The 24,214-nt window shown below is 34.9% G+C and overlaps 1 protein-coding gene across 8 annotated transcripts in view; it reads right to left on the bottom strand.

Annotated features, from left to right (window-relative positions):
* LOC111511253 (Diuretic hormone 44 receptor 2) overlaps positions 1-24,214 on the bottom strand; it is a 329,140-nt gene that overhangs the window by 52,569 nt on the left and 252,357 nt on the right. For 4 of the 8 annotated variants that reach the window (XM_074180595.1, XM_074180596.1, XM_074180594.1 and 1 more), the window contains exons 7-9: positions 22,785-22,861; positions 15,897-16,193; positions 7,076-7,239 (exon numbers count right to left, since the gene is read on the bottom strand). In XM_074180595.1, coding sequence (XP_074036696.1) covers positions 7,076-7,239; positions 15,897-16,193; positions 22,785-22,861 — 538 coding nt within the window. Of the gene's footprint in view, positions 1-1,489; positions 5,919-7,075; positions 7,240-15,896; positions 16,194-22,784; positions 22,862-24,214 lie in introns of those variants that run through there. The other 4 variants (XM_074180598.1, XM_074180599.1, XM_074180600.1 and 1 more) reach the window with 4 other exon arrangements.

Here is a 24,214-nt window from a genome sequence, read left to right as displayed (position 1 = left end):
CTGTGAAACATACCAGGATATCATTCATATATCTATACCAATACACGAAACTTGTCGCCAATGGGTTACCGTGTATTTTTCTTTCCAAATCGCCCATGAAAATCTCTGCCAGAATGGGACTAAGTGGATTTTCCATTAGGAGACTTTTGCAGGATGAATAAAAAATTCCATTGAGTTGGGAGTGATTTTGTGACAAACAAACCGTAAGCAAGTCTAACATTTTCTTTTTCACTACCAGATTAATAAACCTTTTGTCCAATAGATTCTCTACAAGAGTAATCATTTCATTCGGAGTGTGTAAATGCACATTAAGAAAAACAAAGATAGAAGTTCAGTTTCAGAAAAACTAGGAGTGTTTAAATCAAAATGTGGATCATGTCCGATGTTTTATATAGATAGAACTGGAAGAACTTTCAAACCCCGTATGAAGGAACACAAAAATAGAAATATAGGTTCCAGAATGGAAACATGAATTCCACATATGCCATTCATTTAACCACAGAGTGACACGAGTTCAACCATGAATTCAAGCCCCCACATTTCCAGAAGGAATGTTTGAAAGTTAACCTGTTGGAGAGTATGAAAATAAACAAATTCAAAAATTCTTGAAACCTTATGAACAATCAAAATAAACTGAATAATACGCCATTATTGAATCTGTGTATTTTCAAGTAAGAATAGTTAAGTATATTTACAGTAGTCGAAAAATGTAATTTAATCATATAGTTAATGAATTCATACCTGACTTCTTCAGGTAGCATCATTCATGGGAAAGTAGGCATACGAGTAGGTAATATGTTAGAGCATAAAATAGTTGTAATTTGAAAGTAACTTTCAGTTTACGCTTGAGGAAGCTATTGTATAGCAAAACACGTGTCGCGGTTATTGTAAAACCCTTTACAGTGAAAATAATACAATAAACTGTATTATGCAGTATTGATATGGATTTACATCAAGAATCAATTGGAAAAAATTAATATTATATTTTACTTATGATGCACTGTTTGAAACCTTTGGTGTAGTAATGAATATCACTGAAGTTTTTTCCCCAACACCAAATCCTTATTTTCAACACCTCGACACGAAGATTGAAACTGTTTTAATCTTCCTCTTTGTAGATGATCACTTGGTGATCGAAACACGTGTCGAGGTGTTGAAAATAACGATTTGATATTGGGAAAAAACTCCAGTAATATTCATTATATTTCAGCTCTCTTGAGTTTCGGAAAACAATCTTTTTCCGTTTTCAAAACCTGAAATTCACTATAAAAATCTTGCCCCAAACTGTAATAGTTCTGATTTCTTTCGACTTGTGTTCTAAAATTTGTACACAATGATCGAATTGATCATTTTTCAATTTGTCTGTTCCACACTCTATGTAGTTCTTGACGTTATTTCTTTACATCACTTCAAAAAACGCAGGCCTATTCAAATTTTGAGTTCTGATGGGGCGAACCAAAAACTATAATCATTATTGAATAAGAGTCAGTTCAGTTGAAGATATATTACTTATAACTAGTCACATAAACATTTTTTTTTTATTTCAGTCTCATTTTTCACCATCATGCTAGGAGTAATTTTCACAAAACATAATACACATTCTAGTTTTTTGGTATGATCTAGAAGGTTATTCAATGAATTGAGAATCGAATGGTCAATAAGTCTTTTGTTTCAATAGAAACTGTTATAATCCAAGATAGGTCGAGAAAGAAGGCTGGACATGAACCTATCCATATCGGCCATGGTAGAAGAGAACCAAGCTGAAGGAAAAGTGATCTCTAAAACTTCAAAATTAAAAGACACAAATGTCAAGAGAAGTTGATTATTTTGAATTAATACTAGATCTCTGGCTGATCTGTATATGCGATAAAAGATAAAGAGAATGGGGGAAAAAGTATCTTGCTAACGAGATACACCTAAAATAGAGTCCCATTTTACCGCCTGCTCTAGCAATTTCAATCTCTGAACCCATTTGATTAAAAAACATAGAAATTTTATCGATGAACACGTTTGTTTTTGTATATTTCATATATTTATATTTGGGGAAACCCAGTGTTCTGTTGTAATATACATAGGCGAATTTATCTATTAGGTTTTTCTTTTAATTCCGTCCTTCTCTGATGATTTACAAATGTGTCTGTTATGGTTACGTTACTCTTATTCTAGGGTCCAGCAAAATTTTCTTTTGGATGATAAAATGCATCTTTGGATTGGGAAGTAAGGAGACCATATTATATTTTTCCCTCTCCAAATAATATTGCAACGGGACTAACAGAAGAATAAATTGCAATTTTAGCATTATATCGAGTTGGTGAACTGGGCATAATAAGTGACAGAAGACTTGGAAGCTTTATTGATCTTATAAAGATCATATGTTAAGGGTTTGTCTTGAGTTTTAACTCTCATGACAGTATTTGGAGCAGTATTTATATTGTCGATTCTATATACTCTACATTTTTCTCTAAAGCTTTCATCAATGTTATTGAACTCCTATCTTCTAGTTGTAGCAGGCCCTCATCTTTTTTTCCCAAATTGATTCTCAAACAACCTCCTCATTGTCAAATTTCCATTTCAAGTATTGCAATTTTGAATATTTTGAGTGTATTGGAAGAGAGCATTTTCCTTTACCAAAATTATTTGATATTGTCATCTTCAATTGAACTCTGAATATTTATTGGCCGGTACATGGATACTATTCAGTTTTGGATGATTGAAAATGGAAATAAGTTAAGAGTTTTGAATTCTTCTACTATCGTTTCAGTTATCAGGCCACTTGAAACAATTTTTGTATCTACCCATCTGGTTTCAATATATCCAAGAACCCAATCATTGGGAACAAAGTATAATTGACTCCGATGGTGGTTCGTTTTATGGAAATAGAACCAGTGGTATTGGCAGAGATCCATCAGCAGATATATTGTGTAGCACTGTGATAAATTCATTTTTATCACTTGCTATTCTGTCATGAATTTTGTAGTTTTTTTTTCAACCAAAAAGCGATATCTGGGACATAAGAAAAATGCAATTTTGTCTTGGTTGAGGATACGAGAACCATCATCATGAAAAATATTATCTTTTTTCCAGTGAAATAATCTGCTACCTATTCCAATCATGATCACATCAATTATTCGATATTTTCCTTCCATAAACATGTTCCCAAATATAGAAAAATCCATCAATGAAATTGCTGAACTGGCATTTTCCACAAATGCAAAATATGGACGAATGTGAACATTGTAGTTCTTTTATTGACTTGGAGACACTTTGAAATAACTGTAGTTCAGGTGCTGTAAACCAAAGTACTCCAGGTAGGTGGATCCACAGGAATCTTTGGAATAGCATAAGTTTATGGAGTCTGTGTATTGTGGTCACTCCATTACCGGTAGCTTTCAAAGATTTCAACAGTTTTTCTGTGTAGTTGTCTTTTCTATCATGCGGAAATGACTGCACGATTCATCCTGGTCTGAAGAGTTTTCTTTGTATTAACAAACGAGATGAATCGCAGAGAGTATGTCTGTGTGTGTATAGGTTCGGATAGGTTTTCGCGATCAACAATTTGATGTACTGTCATCTCGATTGAACCACGTCTTGAAACTGAAATTACAGGACACGAAGATGAGGTTGTAATCTTCATGACTCCCAAGTCTCGCCACTGGCTTTTTTTCCTTTGTTCCCCTCCAAGTTGTTTGGGGCCACTATTCATGCTGCTGGACAGGTAAACGACCCAGGTGAAGCTCTCTGGCTTACAGAGACAGGCTTGTCTGGCCATCAGTGGTGTCCACAGTACCACACCGTCAGCGGCTACAAAGATCCTTCTAGATCCATCTCCTCTCCACATTCTTCTGACTTAATGCCTCCAACTGTCAACTACGAACTGCCTTATAAAGTACCGTTCCCGAGTAGAGAGGACTGGATACTCCGGAAGAAGGAAATATTGACAGCAGATAGTTGTAGGTTCACAGATGGATCAGAAACACCTTTCGGTGCAAGTGTTTTCAGTGGCAAACCGAAGACAGAGATATCAACCTGCCTAGGAACTTATTTCAAGCGAAAATTTACGCTATTCAATTGGTTGCGGAGAGATTGGAAGAATTCAACCTCATAAACAAGTCAATAAAAATATTTTCGGACAGTCAAGCAGCGGTGGAAGCTCTTGGCTCCTACCAAGCAACATCTAAATTGTTAGCAAATTGCCAAAAACGACTCTCCTCGATAGAAAGACTCATCAAATTGTCTCTGGTCTGGATTCCTGCCATACTGGCCTGGAAGGCAATGAGGCTGCTAACTCCCTTGCAGAAGAGGGCATCGATTTAGGCTTCACCAAACAAAGATTGGATACCTGGATGGCAAAAAGATTTATAGACTTCTAGCAGAATCTTCTAGGATTGGCTCACTTCAAGGTGTTTATTCGAAGCTTGATACTTAACAGTTGTTGAAATAAAGTAGGGATGAACTACGATGTCTAACACGCCTTCTTACAGGTCACTATTGTTTTAATCATTACATGCAGAGACTCAGATTGTCGGAAGACAGTTTGTGTCGCCTCTGTTTGGGAAATGATGAAACAGCAGGCACATACTTTGTGTTTGCCCCGCTGGGGACCAAATCAGGTTTTTAGAGTTTGACAGAGCCGTACTGTTACCATCCGACCTGAAAGACCACTCACCATACAAACTAATCGGCTTCATTAAGAAGATGGGTTTATTTGGTCTAGTATGAATAGGTGTGAGCCACGATAATCCCTTGCGGGTTGCGGTGGAGGATCGAATAGATCCACTCACTTTGGACCTAACCTGACCTGACCTAACAGGTACCCGACCTGCCGGAAATGGATTCAAGACTTTCTGTTTGACGTGAGTTACTTGGAGATGTGTGATGAGACAATAATGACCTCCATGATTGCGCAATCATGAAGCAGTGAAAAATCTGCTAGTAAGAACTGAAACTCAGTACTAGCAAAACATATACGTGTGCATCAATAACAGAAAAGAAAAAATCAGGGAAGAAAAGGAAAAATTTAAAACGGAAAACATGAAGAGAAGGCAGAGCAAGAGAGAGACAGATCAATAGAAAAAGTTCCGGAAGGAGAACAATATTGTTATACTTATAATAATGAAAACTCAGTGTTCAAAAAGTATGAATTCATTGATTCAATATATGAACAGAAAATGATTCGCAAACTGAAATTTCCCAAAAAAACTATCGAATCAGTCAGAAAAGAAACGAAGAATAAATGCAGTTGAACAAAATACCATCAAGAGTTTTGCATGTTAAAAACTGAGAGCCATTCCATCAGTAAGTAATCAGAAAGTAATTCAGAAAGTAATCGAATCCAAAATAAAGCTCATTTTGGAAACTATAAATCAGTAGAGATCACAATAATCTCCTTTTTTATTTTATAAGTTCACCTATGCTGTTTCTTTGAGATGAAGAAGACTACCTGATGAACTCGCAGATACAAATTAGTTTTCATTTCGAGCGAATCATTCGATAAAATAATAATTTGAATCTGAAATTCATTTAACTCTCACTCTCAAGTTGCAATTATTTTCTCTGTGGATGAAGTTTGAGCTAGATTTCCTTGAATGAACCAAAAGAATGTGAAATTTCATACCTTGTGGTCACTCAATATAGAATATGTGATAACGATTATTTATCTGGGAAAAACAGAGTCTATTTTTCAACAAATCAGAAATATATAGGTATATTTTGTGGAAATTACTCATTCACTTTTTCGTGCTGAATAATATCACCAAAATATCCATGCAACATAAAGAAGCTATTTTTCTTTGTGAGTAGCATGCCCATTAGCAGTGAAGTTTGGAGACCTCTCGCAGCAGTGATGATTCCCAAGTTGCTGCATCTCTGCTTGGATTACTTCAATATCTTCACCATGAACCAGTGTCCATTCCGTCCTACTGAAGAAAACATGCAATGTAAATGACATGCAATGATATGAATATATGATTTTACTTGAAATTCACTATGTAATATGAAACTCCCAACACTGTTTTTCAGAATGATAATGCTCTTTCTCCGAAGGGTTATCATCAGCATCAGTGGAAAAGTGAATGAATAAGTAAAGTAAAAAATAATTCTGTAGATATGTCCACTGCAAAAATTATACCTAGAAGAAATGTGAGACGCATTTTCTGATAATCCAATTTACTGGACAGTCTCAAATACGATAATAGAGTGTTTGTAAACACAAATCCTTGGTGGTATCGACTAATACAATACTGTGATATGAAAGTGTGTCCGTTATAAACAGATAGAGTGAAAGTTCATCGGATTGCTCTACCCATCCACATTTCTTTCAAAACAATGAAATGCTATTGATATCAAAAACTCTGTATATTTTTTGATAAATTTTGTCGACACTTGAGTGAAAGCACCAAAAAAGCTATATTATAGTGAAACATGTAGTTCCTGAGTCCTTTTAATAATATTGCTTCTCAAATTTTTACATTTCGGAATTTGCTCGAATGTTATGTATTGATCCAGAAAAAAATACTACTTCATAGAGTCTATTAGAAATTTCACGAAACACCAAACGTAACGAATGAATATAATATTTATATATTTCTGAGAAGATAGTTCTCTAAGAGCAACAATGTGAAGTTATATGAAGTTGTTGAACTGATGAAACTCTCCTTTGATCACCAGATGATACTTTGAAAGTTATTTCAGTTAGAATCACATGCTTCATTTCAAATTTCTCAATTTGGAAATCTCTGTTATTGTTATCGTTATCGAATCTATAATAGTCAACCATGATGAACAGTGTTTTGTTTTTATAGAAATTAGTGATGAGAATGGTCATATGTACATGCGATACCCCAACCCAAACTTTCAAGTACAAAAACATGTTCTGGAAAGTGAATATTCATATTATGAAGGTTATTGGAATCGATTTTACGAACGATCGATCATGATATTTGATATATTTTTTAAATTGATTTTTAATAATTTGTGTTTCAATTTGCGACACTTTCTAGAACATCATATTTGTAATGAATCAGGTAATGCATGAAAGATATCAATATCCAGAAATATCGCCATCCAGACCACTTACCGTATACTTTCTGTTCTTGAACGGGGTGACCAGTCTTTGCTTCTACTTCCAGATCGCATTCGTGGACCCAAGGATCTACTGGTTTTCCAGTTATCGAAGTGATGACGAACGGTGTTTTGAACTTCAGTATTCAGGAAACAATAGAAAAGCGCCACTGTGAAGCCCTGGAAACAAAAAGACACCAAACAATAATACAACGTTATGCGCCATAAAGGATTTCCACTGTCAACTGTTAGAAGTACCCAATGACTTTTAAGATGGATACACTATCTACCATGGTGTTTTCACAAGTCTAATTCAAAGGGAAAAAGCATAAAAACCTTTATATAATACTCAGTAGGTACTCACTCTACAAAGTTACACTCTACACTTATGTCTCTGATAATTGGCATCCAAATAGATTCGTTAGCTGACTATCAAAAGTAGTTGTATGTGAATCCATTATTTTCCCAAATGCATCAATTCAATAAAACTACTCTTCTTTTACAACTGTTAGAGAAACTTGACATTTCTCCATCTATATTGATGTGTGAATGTTTGATTTTTCACCCCCCAAATAATTCACAAAATTACCATGAAATATTACTTTTTGAAGGATTTATTTTCAACAGAGTCAATTATTAATTGATTTATTGGAAAGTTTGAATAATTACTTTCAGCATACAGCATTCAGCCATTACAGTTGATTTCACATTTTCATCAGATATTTTGATTTGCTTGGAAGAAGATGAACAATTTAATATTTTGTTGAAAACCTCAATTTCATCATTGAAACTGTCTACTTTATATGCTCCTGCTAAGGAGGCGAATTTCTAGTCATCGTGACGTTTTATGAATATAATGTTGCCCCTACATTAGCCAGAAGAGTTACGGAGCTTCTCCCGAAACGATGATTTGTGTGGCTCTCATACATGTCTTTTCCATGCTATTTTGCAATCAAGCTAGTGATTTCGCATCTTTTATACATCTCCCCATGTTGGTTAATGAATTTCGCTCTCGAATATTTCAAAAATTATTTGTTACTTTGTGTATTAGGCGGGCGTAGGGCTATACCTACGGTATATCTCAATATAATCAAAATTCAAAATATTAAGCGTACTTGCACAATAGGTTTTTGTATCAGGTAGTTTGATAATTGATATAGATCCAGCATATCCAATGGCATCAATAGTTATTTGTAATGATTCGTCACGGCGACAAGCACCGCTGAAACCCAAAATTAGGAAAACCCACAAATGGAAAATATTATTGTTAAATGTTAAAAAAAATATGTTTCTTCGATAACTAGTTTTCGCATCCCTACGAATGACAACTCTCAAAACTCGAAACTTGTGCGAGCTAAGAACTAACGAGGTCTTATCTTCTAACATGTGATTCCTAACACGAATTGGATGATAGCAACTGAAAATGGAACCACAGTCCGTCGTGTATTTCTGATATAAAAGGTGACAAACTATAGCTGCTCATCTTTTGAGGTACAACTCATTACAACTCGAACTCCACTGTTTACGAACACTTTTATTTGGAGAACTGCGTTTGTGTGGAATAAACTTTCTGAAAAGTTTTTTCGAATGAATTGAATCTCCAGAGATTCAAATCCAACGTGAATCGCTACTTTCTCACAGGCTCCGTTCTTAGAGCGGTTTATATCAGTTTACATCAAATGTTCCAAGGCACTTGAACACTTCCATGAAAGTATTTATAGAAGAAAGGAAAATCGCCAACCTTTTCCGATTTTCCAGAGTATCAAGGTTTCAAGTGATGTTCGCGTCTCCAATTACGCGGACGGCTGTTTCCTGGATGGAATTGAGCAGCTTCAGGGTATGTTTAGGGTCTGAGCTCCATACATGAGATCAATACTCCAAAGAAGGTCTGATCTGAGCTTTATAAAACAACACAAATTGCTGAGGTGTCTACAGTTTTCTGGCTCGGAACAGTGTTTCAAGCTTCAAGACAAATCTCAATTTTTTTTTCGATATTCGAGACTATCAAGGTTGCAAGTGATGTTAGCGCCCTAATCAGGCGGATGGTTGTTTCCTGGATGAAATCCAATAGCTTCAGGGTATGCGTAGGGGCGGAGCTCCATACTTGAGAACAATACTACAATGAAGGTCTGATCTGAGCTTAATAAAGCATCAAACATTTCTGAGGTGTGTATAGTTTCCTGGTTCGGAACAGTTCCTCAAACTTTTGAGAAGCAGCCTTTGCAATTTCAGCGACATGATTGTGCCAAGACATATTGGTGTCCATTTTATATCCGATTCGGATACATTTATCATTTTGGAGAAAACCGACTTCAACTTCAAAGAAGGTCTGATCTGAGCTTTATGAAGCATCAAAAATTGCAGATTTGTGTACAGTTTTCCGTTTCAGAACAGTTTTCCAAGCTTTTGAAAAGCAGACTTTGCAATTTCAGCAACATAATTGTGCCAAGACATATTGGTGTCCATTTTAACCCCCGAAAAACTTATCGAAACAAAAAGCGGAATTATCTGCTCTGACAGTAGTAGGTATATCCGGATCTGAATTATCATTTTGGAGAAAATCGATGCCTGGGTTTTTGTGGCATTGAATTGAATTGAATCTGGTTATTCTCACCCCAATCCGAAATCACTGCTAGATCCTCATTAAGATATGGAACATCCTACTCCGGTGAAGATGTGCGTTCACAGCCGATGTCTTGAAATCCAAATGGAATGATGAGACAAGTGTGCTGTCGTCAACAGAGCAATATATCGAATTCTTAATTTTTTTCAATGAGTCGTTGATACACAATAAAGAGAGGGTGATGGTGCAGGAAGGTGGAAGAAGCTGGAGAGTCATACACAAAAATGATCTGACAAGCCTCATGCCACAACATACGGTCAAAGGCCTTCACAGTTTGCGTTATTCCAAATATGGGTGAAATACAATGGAAGGTGTTAGGAATCACACGTAAGAATTCGTTAATCCCTAGCTCGCACAAGTTTTGACTCCTGAGTATTGTCGTTCGTAGGGGTGCGACAGCTGTTTAACGGAAAAACTGATTTTAAACAGACAGGTCGCCTCTTGATCTTTGTTTCCGAAAACCATATTGATGATCGCTCAAGATGTTAAAGCCTCCTAAATAGTTAGGGATATTGTAGTTTAGGGCTTTCTCCGTGATTTTTTATATCACTGATAGCAAAGCGACAGGTCTACAGTTATTTGGAAGATTTTTATTGCCCTTCTTGGGAATATGCTGAACGCGACCAATCTTCCAACAAAAAGTAAAAAAAACCCTTTCTTGTAAGACAGGTTGAAAAATTTGCAAAATACTGGTGCGGGTTCATTTCTGCAATTTTCAAGTACGATAACGGACACTTCATCAGGACCAGACGCCTTATTGATATTGAGCTGTTTCAAAATTCGTATGACTAGACGTTGTCGAGAAGTGGGTGGACCTTTTCCCAGAAAATTGACTGTGGAGTGGCACCCAAATTGTTCAACTAGTAGATTTGCTATTTCTATGGCCGTTGTTGCCATTGAACCATCCGCTTGTGTTAGTGGTGAAATTGTGGATTTTGTACAGTTTTCATTAACAGTCTCACCTTTATAGGAAGAATAGGTACTACACCTTCCAGATATACCTCAGTACGCTATTAACACTAACTAAATACACATCACGTTCTCCTTAAGCAACCATGATACGATATCGAAAACAAATTATGAATTGAGAAGCTAAAAGTAACTCAGTTCACATCCAAAGGAAGAGTTATCATTCGTTCACATACCGATGATTTATCGAATGCAGACAAAGAATGAAACGCATGAGTTTCTTTCCCACAAACAAAACTGGGTCTGTTACATTTTGCAACGTGAAATCCTCCGCGATTACAGAAGCTTCGTTCAGACAAACTAACGAGTATATTCAGCTAATGGTTTCTTTTGTTCGGGAAACAATAGGACACCTCTGAGAATCCCTTTAATAATGTATGATGTGATTTATGTTGGTTGGGTTCAGTCATTATAAGTAAAAAAAACGATCAATTTGTCATGTTGCAGGAGTTGTTTCATTGATTAATGATATGGAATGAACCGAGTAATAAAAGTGATGTTTGAATTTCTATGCACAGATTATGTTGTGTAGCTTTCCTTTCAATGATATCTGTCACAATTCCATTTTAAATATCTGTAGTACTAACTGAATGGGAAAACCTAATTTTTGAGTGAGTCCATGTTGATATACTTGAGAGTAGTTGTTGAAAAGATATTTTCATTGAAGTTGAATATGTTTTTCGGTTGATCAGTTTTCATCTCCCCACGAACGGAAACCCTCAAAAGCAGAAACTTGTACGAACTGAAGTTCAACGACATCTTGAATCCAACGTGTGATTCCAAGCACGAATACTTTTTTCTCTTCGAAGATTTCAATATATAGATGGGGGAGTGGAGAGCGAGAGAGCTACAGCTCTTCTAAAATAAATATTTCCCTTTCATGGTAGGAAAAAAATAATGTATCACTTATAATATATCGTCTCGTGAAATGGACTAAAAAAAAGGGATATTATTTGATGCTATTGAAAGCGGAAAGAAACACAAAAAACTGTTCTTAAAGTGAAATTATAATATTCTCAAGAGTGGTGTATTTTTATATATAATTACATTTTACTATGTTACTCTATGGAAAAATGGTTGTGTAACCGCTTCTTCTGACTATCTACATGAAAAACGTACTTTTTGTCACAAAGGGAGAATGAATGGAGAAAAACTGAACTGAAAAGTAGGGAAAGATATCATCAAAAAAGGTTGCATGACAATTTAGGAAGGGAATGAAGTGAATGTTGTTGAATGAAAAAAAAATATTGAGCTATTTATTCAACGACTTTATCAAATTGTTATAGTAGCAACAAAAAATTTTTTCTATCGATTCATTCATTTCAAACGAATAATTCAAAATAAATATAAGGGATTCGATTCCAAATAAACAAAAATATTCGGTAACTTTCATTAAAGCGTATACATTCATTAGCAACAAACGTGGCTGTCGCTTCCATACGAACGACAACTCTCAAAAGTCAAAACTTGTGCGAGCTAAGGACTAACAAGGTCTTACCTTTCATCGTGTGATTCCTAACAAGTTGTAAGTAACATGAATTGTTCACAAGACTATTAAATTTGATGAATTGTTTTAAGTATTCAGATTATACGGAAAAGTAGAAACTAGTGGAAAGAAGTGGGATATTTCTGTTACATAATACCCATCAATGATTATGCACACAGTTTTAGAACTGGTTTATACATTACGTGGTTCTATTCGATTCTACTCGTTTTCGGTTCTTCTTCTTTCGATGCCTTCAACAGTGATTCAGACTAGAATAGAAACCATACGGCACCGAATACTCTTTCGATACGAATAGGTTTCAAGAAATTTGTTTGACGTTCAAACTCGTGGCCAGGAGGAGAAAGGCCATGAAGGCAATTCATATAAAATATGTATTGTTCAGTTTCTGTTTGAACCCTATTATTCAACCTGGTCATCTATTTCATTGAAATTTTTTCAGAACTGTCAGTTCTGTCAGTTCATAAAATAAACGTTTAGTGTATTTGCTGATTTCTGCTGAACACTCTGAGTCACACAAAATATGTGAAAAATCAATAGTCTAAGATCCCAGTATAAAACGACATTCACAGAGCTGATTAATGGATGGAAAGTATTTTATATCAAATCAAATATGTCAATAAATATATTGAAACATATGTATTGAGTTATACGTGAAACATATTATCACGATGTGTCATGACTATAGAGAGGTGGGTTACCAAAAGGGCTACACGAAGATTTCAGTGATGCCTTGAATACGGATAACTTCAAGACTTCACTAAAGTTTCTGATATTTATAAATATTGTATATTTAATATGTTTGTGATATGACTCATATTGTACCACAACGCCATTAACCTTCGTAGTTGATGTGGTTATATGATTTTCACTTTTTTTTATCTTTCACGTACATGATTTTTTTAAGGACAAATCACAAGCACAACAGGGTTGTCCTGTAGAAGAATTGAAAAAACGTGCAACTATTTATTGTTATTGAAAAATGACAAAAAAGTGTTTTTGTTTTATTCGGATGATTTTAATGATGAAACTTTCAAAAACTGTTCATTAAAGTTTTGGTAAAATGAAAAACTTTAAATACAATGTTGTTGAGCTAACAAGTGCCTCACAAAAACCGATGGAGAAGAATGTTCTGAAGTCATGTCTCATGACTCGAATGCTGAAAAATTTGTTGATTTATAAACTTGTGTATTCATATTTCATTACGATAAAAAATTTCTATGAAACATAACATCCTTATCGTATATATATTTTGGGCAAAAAATCTAAGAGAAATTTTTTGTTTGGAATGAAACAGGCTATCGGAAATGAATTTTGAAATGGTAAGCAAATGATAAGATGAAAAGTTACATTGTAAATAAATTTTAGGGTTTGCGTTTTCCACCCCTTACAACCATGGGGTAAACCAAATAAATTTCTGGCTAAGTGTCTTTTTGGTAGTACAAAACGTCAGGTTAATTGTAACTTTTTTAGTGCTTGTGAAAAAAATTGTTATACAAATTTTATGTACCCCCTTCAAGGGGCTGTATCTTAACAAGGGATGCTCCAATGAAATTTCTTTATATGAAAGATCCTATCTCTTTTTCGATGAGGAATCACCTTCTTGAATGTTTTACACTTATTTAGTTACACCCTGTATAATTGTTATATGAAATATATTGTACCACACCGCCATTAACCTTCGTAGTTGATGTGGTCATATTACATGAAAGAAAAAAAGGTGAAAAACAAACACAAGCACTATAGGAAACCTTTAAGGTGCTCACAGAGTGGTGCCTGTGCAAAACTAGCGATCCAAATTTAATTTGAATCGATTGAGGATAAATACATTTGGAAAAACTTTCCCAGGAAGTTTATTCCACATAAACGTACTTCTCCAAATGAAAGAGTCCACAAATAGTGAAGTGAAACTCAAAACGAGGAGCAGTCACAGTCCGTCTCGTATTTCTAATATATACCGCTCTTAGTGGAATCAAATGTGCCAAGTCACTTGAACACTTTTCCTGAAAGTATCTATAAAAGAGAAACAAATCTTAGGGGTGGAACTCCATACAATATTCCAAAGAAGGTCTGATCTGAGCTTTATAAAGCATTAAAAGTTGCTGAGCTGTGTACAATTTTCTGGTTCGGAACGGTGTTCCAAGCTTTTGAGAAGCAGCCTTTGCAATTCCAGCGACATGATTTTGCCAAGACTATTGGTGTTCATTTTAACCCCCAACAAACTCATCGAAGCAGAAAACTTATAATTCCGCTTTTTGACATTATTGCTAGAAACCTGCTCATATTGCTCGAAATTTTTCAAAATTTCCTACTCTTCACAATGAAAATTTCAAGAACCCAATAGTTTCAAATTCTACAATCAATCCTTCCTATACAATGAAAGCGATTTCAGATTTTGACAAGGTGAAAGTTACGCTGATTAATTAAAATCAGAAATCAATTTCCATATAATTGAATTCGGAAAGTTTGTTTCCAACCACTGAAACTTAACGAATGAGAGCAAACTGAAATCGAAATCCCATCTCGTTCGATCTGCTCTTCCGAATGTAGTAGGTCGAGATAAGAAAGATATACCAATTAAGTTCGTTAGATCTGGGGGATTTATTCATAACGTTGTAATCCCTACATTAATCCACTAAAATTAAATATTCAGCCCTGTATTGTTGTTGCCGAGTTCCCCTTGGCTTAGATAATTAACCTGAAACGGTTCACATTCTTTATATTGAAGTTACTTGGCGGAGAGAACATTTTCATTAAGTAAAATAAACCAAAACAGCATGCTTAATTTTCCTTAGGAGAATAAAGAAAAACAACCTTTCATTTCGAAAACGCAATAAGTCAGCCTTTGTGTTCCCTTTCAGTATTCATAGTAAGTGAAAAAAATGTTTCCCAAAACATTTCAGTGAGGAACACGATAACACATTAAAAAATATCTGATAACTTGGATGGGATTTTTGAAAAAACAAGAAACTGATGGAATTTTAAAAAGCATCAACTAAAATAATAAACAAATAAAAACAATGAATCATTCATTTGAGAGTGGTTGACAATGTTTCTTGGTGAATGATTGAAGTTTGAACTTCCATTGTCTGAAAAGACGGGACAGATTGGAAGTCTATGGAAAAATAAATAAAATGGAAATTCATGAAATGTGAAATTTTTCCAAAATAGCAAATATTACCAGGCTGAAATATTTGAATGAGTCAGTGTTAGTGGTTTCTATATGTTGCGTATCTCCATACAAGCCTAACTGGATACGTTGTTCAAAATGTTCGCAACTACTTTGAATTTTCTCCAAAACCAGAATTTTTTTCTGTATATGATTTCAGTTTCGGACCAACTTGTCCAAACATGATTTGCTTTTCGCGATCAACTGATTTTTACGTGCATACGTATATTTTATTGTGCATACTTTCAACAGCCTCTTGGTTTCACCGATATAGGATCCAGGATCTTTAATGCACTTGCTCGACAAGAAAAAACCGAATAGCTGATAGAGTTCAAGGACATATCAAAGAGTGCATAAGAGACAAAATGAAAATTGTTCACCTTATTTTTTGAACAGATACCTTAATCAAATATGTTTTCCATAGACGTAAAGTTTGATGATATATCGTCAGCCTAATTGCAAAACTACAATAAAATTCAAATCAGTCAATGAAACAATGATGTTGAAAAACTAAATGTACCTGAATGAGATTATCATTGTGAAATTTCACATACAAAAAACCGTAAACTTACCTGTGTAGATATAAGAAAGGCTCTGATCCACTCGAAAACATTGATGGAAGATGCCTTTGTTACGGGGGCGTAAATGGTAATGACATAAGTGATTCCTAGGAGTGGCATAAGTACTAGAAGAGCTTTGGCTGCTTTGTGGTACTGCTGTGTCTCCAAGGTATTAGCAGATCGTAGTTTGGTGATGAGTACCCACATTATACATATGAGGAAGCCAAGGTTGAGGAGGAGTACTATAACTGTAGGTGCCTGGAAGATCCAATCGATGGGGTGATAGATGAACCATCGACACTGGAAAAACTGGGTGATTACGCATTCATCAACTTATGTTCTAATGTCTTTTTTACTCAGTCAACATTTCATATAAACCTGGCTATATTGTTGAAAAATATTTTTTTGAGAATAATATTTGGATATCAGAATCGTTCTCAATATAGAAACAATAATCAGAAATACAGCAGTTTTTCCAAGAATTTCCATATGGAAGACATTGTTTTTTGTTTTGTAAATATTTTACTAGTATTATGAAAATCTTGAGCATTCCTGCTAGATAATTTTCATTACAGTAAACTGTATCCGTATGTTTTTCCCATGAATAACATCAATGCCATATGTCGTATTCATTGCAAGTTCCTCTGACTAGAGTTTCATTGGACAAACCAACAGGTATTTGAAAAAAAGGAATAACTTGAATATTATTGAAGGGAGATTTTGAAAAAAAACTTTTTTACTTTCTACTTTTCCTTGATCGAATGAAAAAATTGAAACTTCCGAAGGGGTAATGACATGAAATTACTTCTTACCCCTTAAAGGGGGTACATAAAATTTGTATAACAATTTTTTTCACAAGCACTGAAAAAAGGTGGTACAATATTGAAATCAACCTGACGTTTTGTACTACCAAAAAGACACTTAGCCAGTAATTTATTTGGTTTACTCCATGGTTGTGAGGGGTGGAAAACGCAACCTTTAAAATTTATTTCCAATGTAACTTTATGTCTCATTATTTGTTTACCATTCAAAAATGAATTTCCGATAGCCTGTTTCATTCTAAACAAAAAATGTCTCTTGGGTTTTTTGCCCAAAATAAACCAGTTCGCAGCAAAAATTAATTTACGAACAACTACAGAGATACATCGTCATAAATGCGAACTGGATTTATTGTTATTTTGTAGTTAGTACCTGCATTGAACGATTAAAGGGTAATAAACAAAACTAATTTATTAATAATAAAACACACAACATGTAGAAATCATAGTAAATGTTCAATATGTCTACCTTCAGACATTACGCATGCGTCTAGACATCGGCGCATTGAGCCACGTATTCGCTCAAATATTCCTGGAGTCTCTCTGATTACCCTGCACGCATCGATGATGCAGTTTCTTGAGTCCTCTACATCGCGAACAGGAGTATGATAAAGCAAATGCTGTAAACGGTCCCAAATAGAGAAATCGAGAGGATTGAGATCCGGGGATCGAGCGGGGCAGTTCTGTGGTCCTCCTCGAGCTATCCACTGATTTGCATATGTTTCAGTTGAATGCTGACGTGCTACTTGACTAAAATGGGCAGGAGCCCCATCATGCATAAAAATACATCCCTTCTGACGTCCAAAGGAACTTCCTCCAACAGTACTGGATGCACTTCTCTTAAAAATTTAACGTATGCCTCACCATTTAATCGAGGAGGTAGAAAATGAGGCCCGATTGAATCATCTCCATTAACTCCGAACTACACGTTAAGAGAAAACTGTTCTTGATGGTTAGTTTCGACAATAGCGTGAGGGTTTTCATCAGCCCATATGTGGTAATTATGAAAATTAATTATCTTGTCTCGAGAAAAACTACATTCGTCTGTGAATTCTGTCGTCTTCAGAAAGTCACAATTTCTTCTAATCATTTCCAGCATCCAATTGCAAAATTCAAGACGGTTCGGAAAGTCTCGCGGTAACAGTGCCGGTACTCGTTGCAGATGGTAAGGGTATAAGAGTTGTTCCTTTGAAATCCGAAATACCGTCATATGATCAACATTTAGCTGGAAAGCAATTTTTCTAGTAGTGGTAGTAGGTTGTTCTTCAATCACATTGATTACTGCTTCCTCAAGCTGTGGTGTTCGTTCTTCTCGATGGCGACCACAATCCTGCGTTCTTTTGTCGAATGAACCATATTCCCGTAATCGTTGATGAAGTCGAGCAAATATTCTATGTGAAGGATGCTGCCGTTGAGGATACATTTCAGCATATCTTCTAGAAGCTTCTAACCCATTCCCCTGCGACAGACCGTAAACGTAATGCATATCAGCCATTTCCTCATTTGTGTATGCCATTTTAATAACAAGTGAATTATTAAAGTAACAAATCAAGAACAGAACAACAACACACAATTTAGTATTAATTCAATTTCCAAAATTCACAAACTGATAGCGTCATACTAATTTAATTGTCACTATCACTAATAGCGACCTACTAGATAGATTAGTTTCGTATTTTCGAATTTATGACGATGTATCTCTGTAGTTGTTCGTAAAATAATGTTTTGCTGCGAACTGGTTTATTTTGGGCGAAAAACCCAAGAGACATTTTTTGTTCAGAATAAAATATGCTATTGGAAATGAATTTTTAAATGGTAAACAAATGATAAGACAAAAAGTTACTGCGGAAATAAATTTCAGGGGTTGACTTTTCCACCCCTTACAATCATGGGGTAAACTAAATAAATTTCTAACTAAGTGTCTCTTCGATAGTACAAAACGTCAGGTTAATTTAGTGGTTTTAGTGCTTGTGAAAAAAATTGTAATACAAATTTTATATACCCCCTTCAAGGGTCTGTATCTTAATAAGAGATGCTCCAATGAAATTTCTGTATATGAAAGATCCTATCTTTTTTCCGATGAAGAATCACCTCCCTAAATGTTCCACACTTTTTTAGTTACACCCTGTATAATTCAAATATCCGAACATTCCTACTTTGGTACGTTCAATTATCTATTGAATGTCATAAAAGTATGTTAAAAATTAGCTGTTCAGGAATGATAGCTAGAAACATAAGTTGAAATTGGAAAGTCAGAAATAGAAGTCTCCATTGAACTTTCCGGGGAAATGGCACAACACGACGTCTGTTCTTGAGTGAGAGATGTTAAGCGATGCAGTGTACCGCAATTTCAAAAACAAATCTTCCACGGATTAAGTCGTTCTACAAGACGTCAGATTAGTTGAATTAATATTTCAAAAGCAGCACTTGAATCTGAATATTAAATTTTTCAACGTCACACGAGATATTAGAATGAGTTTTCCAGTGAATTAATCTGTTTTTCGGGAAAGTTTTCATTCCAACACAGACAAATGGGTGTATTTAGCGTAAAAATAAAACGAATGGAGGGTATGTAGAATATTATATATTTATTAAAAGCACCATTTCTCACACCATAGATTGTTTTATAAATGACTACTCTCATTGGAGACCATTTTTCAAGACATTTCGACTATTGACAAAGAGAAGAGATTCAAAGAAACATTCAATTTCAACCGTAGAATATTTTGAACTAAAAAAAACAATTTTTTTACTTACTCACGATTTTTCATCATTTGTCAATTTAAATATGATCACAATAAATACTCTATCGACCAATCTCATCAATGAACAATTTATCTGAAGTATTGAAAAAATGTATCGAAAATAGACTGAATTAGAAATCCAATATTATTTTTACAATTCAGATTGAGAAGCATCGACAATGCAATATTTCAAATAATTCACAAAATAAGTCACAAAATCAGGTTTCGACTTACAAAGAGTAATTTATACTGTTTGTTGCAATAACTTCAGAATTATAGTTCAGGAGAAATGTATTTGCAACTTTCGGAGATTCATATATTACAGCAAAAATAATGTATTCTCCTAGGAATTAAGTACGTGAAACGAAGATTGCCGAAAACAATAGTTTTAGGTCCAGTTTTTTCTTATGTAAGTATAATAAGAAATTAACAACTGAATCCCTAATATAGTATCACACAATAGTATCCAGATAATTAAAGATTTGGGAATAGACCAAATCCCTCCAAATGTATAGTTTTTCAGATTTGTTCCAAATATAAACCGGGAGAAAATCCACCCGAAACAACTACTTTGCATCATAAACAATGAATTATATGGAAATAACTTTTCCTTATCTAAGTTGTACATGCAACTGTATAATATTGTGTTGAATTATAATTGTTCCATTACTGATATTCAGACAACCAGTAGTGCATGCTGCCTATTGTAAAATGAACGGCATACAATGATTAGACAAATTTATAGTAACGTGGGACGTTAATGTTATGGTTGTCGTAGTTGTGAGTTTTTTTGAAACAAAACACAAACACTAGGAAAATCCTTAAGGGGCTCTTGAAGCGGTGCCTGGGCGAAAGTAGCGAGTCAAGTTGGATTTGAATCGTTGGAGATTGAATTTATATGGGAAACCGTTCTCAGGAAGTTTATTCCACAAGAACGCAGTTCTCCAAATGGAAGAGTTCTTGAACAGTGAAGTTCGAGATGTACTGAGTTGAACCTCAAAACAATGAGCAGCCACACACCTTCGCTTATTTCTGATATGTACTGCTCTTGGTGGAATCAAAAGTCACTTGAACACCTCCCGTGAAAGTATCTATAAATAGTTGATTACGAGGTGTACGGAGTTGAACTTCAAAACAATAACAGTCCGTCGCGTATTTCTGATATGTACCGCTATTGGTGTAATCAAATGTGCTGAGTCATTTGAGCATTTCCCGTGAAAGTGTCTGTGGAAGAGTGACAAATCTCCAACCTTTCTTCGATGATCCAGACTATCAAGGTTGCAAGTGATGTTCGTGTCTTTAATCAGGCGGATGGCTCTTTTCTGGATGGAATCCAGTGGTTTCAGGGTATGCTTAGGGACGGAGGTCCGTACATGAGAATAATACTCCAAAGAAGGTCTGGTCTGAGCATTATAAAGCATTAGAATTTGAAATTGTTTGATGGAATAATGTTATGCTCTACCTTTTATTTCATCAGTTCGGACTTCCATTGTCTCTAATATAATATAAATTGATTTGAAATTCCTGAAGAAATATTCAAAAGGTTAACCGAAAATAACAATTTTATTTGAACAAAAAACTGAAACACACACAGCGAGGAGAAACCAGCAAATCCGGAATAGCAGAGCATGTTTGGGCTCATCAACATAATATCGAGTGGGCTTAAGCTGAAATCATCCACAAAGAGGAACACTGGTTCAGGAGAAAATTCAAAGAAGCCGCGTATATGTTGTCCAACAACGCATTTAGCCGAGCTAGCGTAGAGATACGTAACATATGGAAACCTCTAATCAAGCGAAAAACGACCAACTCCCGCCAAACGGTCATCTCCCGCTAAAACCAATGAAGCGGAGAGAGAAGAGGGGATAGGTGAAAGCACTCGAATGGCCTATAAATAGTCAGATTTTGGAGGAATGAGTCCAGTTATCACCCGAAGACGATTGTGGATACTAACAATCGAAACGTCGTGACATAACTTGTTTTGGAATCTTTAAATTTTTATTTTTATTTTTCATTTTTTGTTTATAATAATTTTTAATTTTCAGATTTTATTAATATTTTCATTTTTATTTTTCTGGCTGTTGTTTGCTTTTATGTTATTTCTTTGTAATTTCAGTTTTTTGTTCAAATGAAATTGTTATTTTCGATTAATATTTTTATATTTTTTCGGGAATTTCAAATCAATTTATATTATATCAGACAATGGAAGTCCGAACTGATGAAATACTCCACGAAACATTGTCAACCACCTTCCAAACTCTACCTTTCACTTCAGATGAAGTCACAAATATATATAGTCAAGGGGTACAAATTCAAATTTGTGCAAAACTAAAAAAATCTTCGAACTTCAAAATAGCGTACTTTAGGAACGAAACAGTTTTCAGTACTTGTGTCACTACTATTGCCTAATTTTCTTTCTATTACCTGACCCAACCTGAAAATGTTTGGGAATTGGGATCGTTATTATCGTTCCAATATGGCTCAACTCTATATTCTATGGTTAGTTTTGGTCTGTGTGACCAAGTTTCACTATTGAGATACATTTTTTTTTGAAAAGAAGGACGTTTTTGAAAAAAAAAACCCTGAAAACTCCCCTAACCCATCCAAACGAATTTTTGATAATGTGAAAATTTGGCTTGATATTTCCACTCACACACAAAAGAAGCTACTTTTCCTAAGGAATATTACTTGTTCACTTGTTTTTGTGCTAATTGAGTTCTTAGGCAACTATGTGCGCATTCTACTTTTTGGCCATGTTTACTGAGAAGTCCACCGATGACCAGAAGCAATGAAGCAATTTATTTTAGCAAATTCATCAAAAATGTCATTTTTCCAACATTGCCGCGAACCACCTTTTTGGGATCGTGTTTTCTTGTCAGTGAATTGAAGCTTCTCAGATAGAATACTCTTCTGTAATACCCACGATATTAATACGGCCTTTGTGTAACTAGAATGAGCGTTTCTTTATCATTTTGTCTATATTCCAATTTATAAAGTAACTGATGAAAAAATATACTTCACGCTAGAAACAGGCAATAAAACTACAAACTTGGTTGATTAGCTCTAAATAATTTGTATTCGAAATAAAAAAAATCATAACGGAAATTAGTAACGATCAATTCGACAAATTAAAAAATAACAATCAATACACAGTATGTAATATTGGTACAAAAACACTTCATTGTGAGATTTTTGATGGACAGTTTTCAGTTGGTATAAAAACGCTTGAAGAAGCTGATGCACAAAAAAACACGTGTTGCGATTTTGTAAAATTACCAGTGGAAATTTCAAAGTGTTACTTGTCGGCCAATTCCATCACATAACATCTTATTACTTACTGAATTTGGTGACTGATTGCTTAAAGGTATAAACCATTTCACTACTGCCCAAAGAACGATGAAAATCAAAGGAAGTCCTGTAAAAAATACAATAAATCATCTGACATGCGTTATCAATACAGTAAAATTATCTCCACTTCAAAGGACCAATGAACAAGTAACAAAATTGTCTTTGATTAACATGAATTTCAGAAATCAATTCTAATGAATAATCAATTTCCATATCATCAAATATTACCTATCAAAAACTGTTTTACACAATGAGTACGAACGTACCCTTTGAGCATATTAAAATAAGCAGTTAGATATTCATTATTCTTTTGTTCATACCAGGAAATATGCATATTTGATACCCGTAAATGATATATTAGATGAAAAAATGATTCTAATGAAGTCATTGAGCGATGTAAATGATTGAGTATATAAAAAATATTTTTTCACCAAAACTAAGATGGTTTTGTTCATGAACAGTTATAAAAAAACAAACCCTCCTGATACAGGATTTTCCAAAGAAATCAATAAAACAATTGATTCTCAAATAAACCCTTTGCGGAGATGTGTAGGTCATGCAAAGAAATAAATCTCAATCAGGCGGATGACTCCTTTCTGGGTGGAATCCAGCAGATTCAGGGTATTCTCAGGGACGGAGCTCTATACATCAGAACAACTCCAAAGAAGGTCTGATCTGAGCTTTATGAAGCATCAAAAGTTGCTGATGTGTGTACAGTTTTTCGTTTCAAAACAGTGTTTCAACCTTTTGAGAAGCAATCTTTGCAATTCCAGCAACATAATTGTGCCAAGACATATTGGTGTCCATTTTAACCCTGAAAAAACTCATCGAAGCAGAAAGCGGAGTTATCTGCTCTGACATTAGTGGGTATATCCAGATCGGAGTTATTTATACTTTTGGAGAAAACCAATGCCTAAGTTTTTGTGACATTGAATTGAACCTGGTTACCTTCACCACAATTCGAAATCACTTCCAGATTCTCATTAAGATATGCAACCTCCTACTGCCGGTGAAGATGTACATCCGCAGCTGATGTCCTGGAATCCATATGAAATGATGAGACAAGTGTGCTGTCGTCAGCTAAGCAATATATTGGAATCTTTGTGTTCTTCAATGAGTCGTTGATATACAATAAAAAGAGGGTTGAAGAGCCTCTTGCAGGAAACGTCTCTTCAGGAAGTTGGAGAGCCTCACACAAAAATGAGCCGACAAGCCATAGCATCGAAGTTTTGCCAGCAGACCTTCATGCCACACACGGTAAAGGGCCTTAGAAATATTGAGTGCAATAGCTCTTGACTTTACACGTTTCTTGATTGCGTTATTCCAAATAAGGGTAACATACGACAGGAGGTCGTATATTCATTTTGTGTCTGTTTTCTTCATCAATTATTTCCTTTCTGCAGTGTGTTGCATTATGAAT

The sequence above is a fragment of the Leptinotarsa decemlineata genome, unplaced genomic scaffold (assembly GCF_025532065.1).
Source record: "Leptinotarsa decemlineata unplaced genomic scaffold, Ldec_3_MD MMD2_tig00026299_RagTag_RagTag, whole genome shotgun sequence".
Classification (NCBI taxonomy): Eukaryota; Metazoa; Arthropoda; class Insecta; order Coleoptera; family Chrysomelidae; genus Leptinotarsa; species Leptinotarsa decemlineata.
Note: the sequence above shows the minus strand (reverse complement) of the source record. Positions and strands in the feature narration are given on the sequence as shown.